Below are 8,046 nucleotides of genomic sequence, written 5' to 3' on the forward strand. Positions count from 1 at the left end.
GAGTCTCTCCAGCTCTAAGGACTGTGGAAAGTGGAGGCGCCAGCTTGCCCGGGAGACTCTCCTGATATCTGGGTCCTTGAGTTAGGCCTCTGCAGAGGCGCCCTGGCCCTATCAGGCGTCATTCACAGGCTCTGTGGGAGCCCCTCCTCTCGCCACGCGAGTGTCTTCAGGGTCAGCCAGCCCCGCGGTGGTGTGTCTCCTGGACGTCTTGGTCTGCATTTCCCTGTCTTTCCATGCGTGCATTGGCCATTCATTTCTTTCTTTTCTGAAGAGTCTACTTGGATCTTGTGTCTGTTTGAAAATTTGAAAAGGTGAGGCTCTTTTCTGGTTGAGTTGCTGGCATATTCTGCATTCACTTCCTTTGTCAGATGATGTATTGTGAATATTTCCTGTCTGTGGCGGGCTTTACATTTTCTTAATGGTGCCTTTTGAAGAGCAGAAGTTTTCATTTTGATGAATTTCAGCTTCTCAGCTGTTTTCTTTTTTCTAGTACTTTCTGTGTCCTAGCCAAGAAATCTCTCTTCCTCAAAGGCATAAAGATTTGTCTCCTTTAAGATGGGGAAAGCCTCTGATTTTACATTCACTTCTGTGATCTAGTTATTTGTGTGTTAAGTGAGATAAGGATTGACGTTTATTTTTGATTTTTTTAGATTTGGGATATTCAGCTCTTTTGTTGAAAGGTAGTCACTTCTCTTGTGAAATTTCTTTGACGTCTCTGTCAAAAAAAAAAAATTGACCGTGAATGGATAAACAAAATGCATATATTCATTCAGTGGGCTATTATTCGGTCATGAAAAGGACTGAAGTACCGACATAGGCTTCAATATGGGTGAATCTTGTAAACACGCCAACAGAAAGAAGGCAGGTGTGGAAGGCGTGTGTGCCTCCAGCTGTGTGAGGCACACAAGCGAAACCACGGGACAGGAGGTGGTTGTCTGGGGCTGGGGTGCTGTGGGGAGGAGGAAGGGACAGCTTCACGGGTACAAGGGGTCTGTTTGGGGTCACAGGAAAGTGCTGGAGCCTCAGTAGCGGTGATGCTGCACGATAGTGGGAGCACCAACACCCGCCAGATTGCACTTTAAGATGGTTACATGGGCGCTCCTGACTGTCCAGCGGTTAGGACTCCACGCTGTCCCTGCCAAAGGCCTAGGTTCAGTCCCTGTTTGGGGAACTAAGATCTTGCAGACACAAGGCCAAAACCAAATAAACCTGAAGTATAGTTGATGTACAGTAGTGTAAGTCACAGGTGTGCAGAACAGTCACAGTTGTGAAGGTTCTATGCAGTTTATAATGGTGAAACACTGGCTGTGTGCCCCTGGTGTGCATCTTTGTAGGTTATTTTCGTGCAATGCTTTGCATCTCACGCACCCTGCCCCTTGCCGCCCCTCTGTCCGTCCTGCTCCCTTCTGCTAACCACTGCTCTGTTCTCTGTGTCTGTGAGTCTGTCTGTTCTCTGTGTCTGTGAGTCTTTTTTGTTGTACTTACCAGTCTGTTGTACTTTTTAGATGCCACAAGCGAGTGAGAGTGCACAGTATTTGTCTTTGTCTGACTTATTTCACTTCCATTGTTGTTGTTCATTCGCTAAGTCGTGTCCAGTGTTTTGGGACCCCGTGGACTGCAGCATGGCAGACTTCCCTGGCCTTCACTGTCTCCCAGAGTTTGCTCAGGCTTATGTCTGTTGAGTCAGTGATGCCATCTAACCATCTCATCGTCTGTCATCCCCTTTTCCTCTTGCTCTCAATCTTCCCCAGCATCAGGGTCTTTTTCTATGAGTCAGTTCTTTGCATCAGGTGGCCAAAGTATTGGAGCTTTAACTTCAGCATCAGGCCTTCCAATGAATATTCAGGACTGATCTCCTTTAGGATGGACTGGTTGGATCTCCTTGCAGTCGAAGGGAGTCTCAAGAGTCTTCTCCAACACCTCAGTTCCAAAGAATCCGTTCCTCGGTGCTCGGTCTTCTTTATGGTCCAGCTCTCACGTCCGTACATGACTGCTGGAAAAACCATAGCTCTGACTATGTGGACCTTTCTTGGCAAAGTGATGTCTCTGCTTTTTAATATGCTGTCTAGGTGTGTCATAGCCTCCCTTCCAAGGAGCAAGCGTCTTTTAATTCCAGGGCTGCAGTCACCGTCCACACCTTGATTTTGGAGCCAAGAAAATAAAGTCTGTCACTTTCTATTGTTTCCCCATCTGTTTGCCATGAAGTGATGAGACTAGATGCCGTGATGTTAGTTTTCTGAATGTTGAGTTTTAAGCCAGCTTTTTCACTCCTCTTTCACCTTTATCAAGAGGCTCTTTAGTTCCTCTTTGCTTTCTGCCATTAGGGTGGTGTCATCTGCATACCATTATTTCTCCTGGCTTAATGAACAAATCTTAATTCCAGCTTGTGATTGATCTAGCCCAGGATTTCACATGATATACTCTTCATATAAGTTAAATAAGAAAGGGTGACAATATACAGCCTAGACGTACTCCTTTCCCAGTTTTGAACCGGTCCATTCCATGTCCAGTTCTAACTGTTGGCTTCTTATCCTGCATACAGGTTTCTCAGGAGGCAGGTAAGGTGGTCTGGTATTCCCATCTCTTTCAGAATTTTCCACAGTTTGTTGTGATCCACACAGTCAAAGGCTTTAGCATAGTCAACGAAGCAGAAGTAGATGGTTTGTTTGTTTTTTTAATTCTCTTGCTTTCTCTATGATGCAACCTATGTCGGGTATTTGGTCTCTGCTTCCTCTTCCTTTTCTAAATCTAGCTTGTACATCTTGGTTCACAGCTTGAAGTTCTTGGTTCACATACTGTTGAACCCTAGCTGGAATGATTTTGAGCATTGCCTTGCTAGCGTGTGAAATGAGCACGATTGTACAGTAGTTGAACATTCTTTAGCTTTATCCTTCTTTGGGATTGGAATGGAGACTGGGATCTTCCAGTCGTGTGGCCACTGCTGAGTCTCACAGATTTGTTGGCACACTAATGCAGCACTTTCACAGCATCGTCGTCTTAAATAGCTTGGTTAGAATCCCATCGCCTCCACTAGCTTTGTGTGACGCTTCCTAAGGCCCACTGGACTCCACAGTCCAGGGTGTCTGGCTCTAGGTGAGTGATCACGCCGTCGTGCTTATCTGGGTCATTAAGACCTGTTTTGTTCAGTTCTCTGTATTCCTGCCGCCTCTTCTTTATCTCTTCTGCTCTGTTAGGTCTTTACAGTTTCTCTCCTTTATCGTGCCCATCTTTGCATGAAACGTTGCCTTGCTATCTTCAATTTTCTTGGAGATCTCATCTTTTCCTTTCTACTGTTTTTGTCTATTTCTTCGCATTTTCACTTAAAAAGGCTTTCTTATCTCCCCTTGGTATTTTTTTTGAACTCTGCATTCAGTTGGGTATGTCGTTCCCTATCTCCTTTGCCTTTTGCTTCTCTTTTCTCAGCTATTTGTAAGGTCTCAGACAACTGCTTTGCCTTCTTGCATTTCTTTTTCTTGGGGATGTGTTTGATCACTACCTCCTTGTACAGTGTTACGAGCCTCCATTCATAGTCCTACAAGATCTAATCCCTTGAATCTGTTCGTCACCTCCAGTCTAGAATCATAAGGGAAACCATAAGGGCTTAGGTTATACCCAAATGGTCTAGTGGCTTTTCCCTGCTATCTTCACTTTGAGTCTGAATTTTGCAATAAGGAGTTCATGATTCGAGCCACAGTCAGCTCCTGCTCTTCTTTTTGCTGACTGTATAGAGCTTCTCCATCTTTGGCTGCAAAGAATAGAATCAGTCTGATTTCTGTATTTGACCAGCTGGTGATCCATCACCAGATGTAGAGCTGTCTCTCCCATCCATGTTGCTGCAAATCGCAGAAAAAAATTTCTGTGGCTAAGTAATATCCCACTGTGTGTGTGTGCACGCACAGCGCAGCTGGCCCCCTTCATCTGTTGATTTATGCTTCCACATCTTGACAGTTGTATTAAATAATGCTGCTCCAAATATTGGGGTGCATGTATCTTTCTAAAATAAGTGTTGTTTTTTCAGATGTATACCCAAGAGTGGACTTGCTGGGTTATGTGGTAGTTCTGTGTTTGGTTTTTTGAGAAACTTCTGTGCCGTTTTCCACAGTAGCTGCACCAGTTTACAGTCAACATGTGGACAGAGGGGCCTGGCGGGCTGTAGTCCATGGGGTCTCAAGAGTCAGACAGTTCAGGGACTAAACCACAGCGTGGTGCAGCGGTGCCGTTTCCTCCCACCCTTGCCAGCCCTTGTGCGTGGGGTCTCTGATGATAGCCATTCTTACAAATGGGAGGTGATAGCTTAATCGTCATTCTGATTTGCGTTTCTCTGGAGATTATCTTAGAATCTTTCTCTATGCCTGTTGGTCATTTGCATTTCCTTTGGGAAAGATGTCAGTTCTTCTGCCCCTTTTTTTTCAGCTTTTATTTTTGATACCTAGTTGTGTGAGCCATTTATATATTTTAATTAACGCCTTATCGTATCATTTACCATTATTTCCCCCCACATCATAGGTTGTCTTTTTGTTTTCTGGTTTGCTGTGTCCGAAGCTTTTAAGTGTAACTGGGTCCCATCTGTTCAGTTCAGTTGCTCAGGCGTGTCCGACTCTTTGCAACCCCACGGACGGCTGCACACCAGGCTTCCTTGTCCATCACCAACTCCCGGAGCTTGCTCAGACTCATGTGTCTTTAGTTTTTAAACAAGTATTTATGTATTTGGCTTCCCTGGTGGCTCAGAAGGTAAAGCGTCTGCCTGCAATGCAGGAGACCTGGATTCGATTCCTGGGTCGGGAAGATCCCCTGGAGAAGGAACTGGCAATCCGCTCCAGCTCTCTTGCCTGGAAAATCCCATGGACGGAGGAGCCTGATGGGCTACAGTCCATGGGGTAGCGATCCCTCTCCCATACGTGTTTGCTACATCAGGTCTTGGCCGCAGCGCGCGGGCTCTCTAGCTGTGGTGCACGTGCTTAGTTGTTCCGCGGCATGTGGGAGGGATCTTAGGTCCTCAGCCAGGGATCAAACCCACGGCCCCTGACTTGCAAGGCAGATTCTTAACCCCTGGACCACCAAGGAGGTTCCCCGTTTGTTTATTTTTGCTTTGTTTTAGGAGACAGATCAAAAAAATAATTGCTGAGATTTCATGTTTACCTTCTTTTAGGAATTTTGTGGTAGCTGGTCTTTGATGCATATTGAGTTTATCTGTGTAGATAGTGTTAGAAGACGTTCTAATTTTTTTACCTGTTGCTCTCCAGTTTTCTTAGCATCGCTCACTGAAGGGAGTGTCTTTTCTCCATTGTATATTTTGCCTCCTTGGTGGTAATTTGTGCAGGTGTATTTCCGGTGTCGCTTTTGTGTTCCATTGATTTGTGTGTTTGTGCCAACATCTTGCAGTGTGGAATACTGCAGCTTTCTGCTGTAGTCTCACGTCAGAGAGCGTGATTCCTTGAGCTGGTTTTCTTTAAGACTGCTTTGGCTTTTGGAGTTTCTGAACTGGCCATCCTCTCTAACTGCTCTGTGTGTGTCCTCATGCTAACGCACACTGTATTGGTTTTTGTCGATTGAAAATATGTGTCTAGATAGGTAGTGTGCATCCAACTTTGTCCTTCCACCCTTTCTTTCCCCTCAAGATTAAAGTTGGCCCTTGTAGGTTCTTTGCATTTCTGTATTAACTGTAAAATTTGCTTACCAGTTTCTAGGGGAAGAAAAGCTTGCTGGGATTTTGATGAGAATTAATAGTAATTTAAATTACTTAATTAAATAGCAATTTAATAGTATTGAGTATGTTTTCTGTCGGTTTACAGTAGTTTTCAGTTTCATTTTCCGGTTCTTTGGTTAAAGCATCAAACAGCCTTATACAAGTGCTGCTGATTTGATACGTGGGTCTAGTGTCTTGTAACCCTGATAATTCACATTTCTAGTAGTTTTTATTTGCTAAATTACTTAAGATTTTCTACATACACAATCATCCCTTCTACAAAGTGAGTTTTACTTCTTTGCAATCTTTTTTATGTGTCCTCATTCCCTGTCTGACATGGCTGTAATATTTTTTTGCATTTTCACCAGTAATTCACGAAAGTTTTGAGTGTTACTCTGCATCCTAACACTTGGTATTGTTTTTTTAAAAAATCAGCCACTTAATATCTCACTGATTTTATTTTGTATTTTTCTAGTGATTGATGATACTGGGTATCTTTTCATGTGCTTATCATCCATTTTTGTTGTTAACTGTTTATTCAGGTATTTAGCCCATTTTTCCTTTGGATTGTTTGTAGGAGTTCTTTAGGCAGAAAACAGGTCTTTTATCAGATGTTCTTCTTTCTCATGGAGCTGTCTTGCCCTCTTTGCTGAAAAGAAGTTGACCGTAAATGTAATGTTTATTTCTGGACTCAGTTGGGTTCCATTTCTGCAGTCTGTTCTTGCGCTTATACCACGCTGACTTGATTGTGTAGCCTATGGGGGGTGTGTGTGTGTACACTCAGTCATGTCCGACTCTTCCTCTGCCCATGGAACTTCCCAGGCAAGAAGACTGGAGCAGGTTGCCATTTCCTATTCAAGGGGATATTCCTGACCTAGGAATCGAACCCCCATCTCCTGCGTTGGCAGGAGAATTCTTTACCACTACACCACCTGGCAATTACTGTAGCCTGCAGTAAAACGGAAACTGGAAAGTGAAATGTTTTCCTATTTTGGGGTTGGTCAAAGTTGTTTTGGCTATTTTGGGTCCTTTGTGTGAATTTAAAGCTAAGGTTTTCAGTTTCTACAATAACATCTGCTAGGATTTGGAGAGTGAATCCATAGACTGGTTTGGCTAGGACTGCCATCTTAATATTGAATCTTTCTATCCATGAACGTGGACGTTGTTTCCTTTAAAACAGAATGGATGCTTTTGTACATACCTGGTACTACAGAAATGCAAAAGGGCTGCATTGTGGGTTATGTAAACGCCTGCTTTACTGCTAGAATTCTCCACTGAACGCACACCCGCCGCCCAGCACCGGTGGAGACTGAGCGGGGTCCTGCCGCCCTCTCAGCCCTCTCCCCTCTTTCCTTCCCTTCCTGCTCCAGATTCTGGGGAGCAAGTGCTCGTGGACGTGGAGACCAAGAGCAACAAGGAGATCATGGAGCACGTCAAGAAGATCCTGGGGAAGAGCGAGTGAGTCGCTGGGCTGTACTTGGAGGGGCGCAGGCGTCCCTAGCCCGGAGGTCGGGTGGACGGAGGAGACAGGCGGTCGGGAGGGGTGTCGAGGGGGCGGCCGGAGGCCCTTCCTCCTGGGTGCACAGGGGGCTGGGAAGCTTCTGGGACCCCTGCCCTGGTGGCTGCGACCGTGTCCCTCCTTGGGCCTCAGGTGGGCCCTAGTGGGGAGCAGCCCCAGGCCTGCTGTGCCGTGTCCCTTTTGTTCCAAGAGTGGAGCGAGGGACGGGGGAAGAGCTGTCCTGAGGCGGCGCGCGGGGCACCGAGCCCCCTTTGTCCCGGCTGCAGCCTTCCTGTGCGCCCTCCTCCGCGGCCCGGGACTGGGGTGCAGGGCAGGGCTCCCCGCTCCGCGGCGCCCACCCCTCCTGCGCTCTGCTCTCCGCAGGGAGACCCTCCGGAGGGAGCGGCAGGAGCGCGAGCAGCTCTCCCACCCGGCGCACTTCGGGCCCCGGAAGTACTGCCTGCGGGAGTGCATCTGCGAGGTGGAGGGCCAGGTGCCTTGCCCGGCCGTGGTGCCGCTGCCCAGGGAGATGACCGGCAAATTCCAGGCCGCCCTGAGGGCCGGCGCCCAGGACTGAGGCCCCGAGAGCCCCGCTTCTGTGCCCCGAGAGACTGACGGCCACTTTGCAATAAAAGGGTCCCCTTTACTCACGTGTGTGGAAGCACATTGCGGTGGCGGGGGGGGGGGGGGGTCTGCAGCCAAGCTGCTCAGTGAACACCCTGCGCCATCACGGCCGTGCGTGAAGGCCGCGCCACTGAGCAGCGCCCTGTGACCCCGTCCGCTGGGCCTTCGGCGGGGACGGGGCTTCAGGGCGGGAAGGGGCCAGGCCGCCGCCTGGAGACGCGCGTCTGGGTCCCGCGGC

At 47.4% G+C, this 8,046-nt stretch overlaps 1 protein-coding gene across 1 annotated transcript in view; it reads left to right on the top strand.

Annotated features, from left to right (window-relative positions):
* Positions 1–7,830, top strand: part of MRPS25 (mitochondrial ribosomal protein S25) — a 49,560-nt gene extending 41,730 nt beyond the window's left edge. The window contains exons 3-4 of the mRNA XM_018067066.1: positions 7,057–7,144; positions 7,569–7,830. Coding sequence (XP_017922555.1) covers positions 7,057–7,144; positions 7,569–7,761 — 281 coding nt within the window. The 3' untranslated portion in view covers positions 7,762–7,830. The remainder of the gene's footprint in view (positions 1–7,056; positions 7,145–7,568) is intronic.

The sequence above is a fragment of the Capra hircus genome, chromosome 22 (genome assembly GCF_001704415.2).
Source record: "Capra hircus breed San Clemente chromosome 22, ASM170441v1, whole genome shotgun sequence".
NCBI classification, from domain to species: Eukaryota; Metazoa; Chordata; class Mammalia; order Artiodactyla; family Bovidae; genus Capra; species Capra hircus.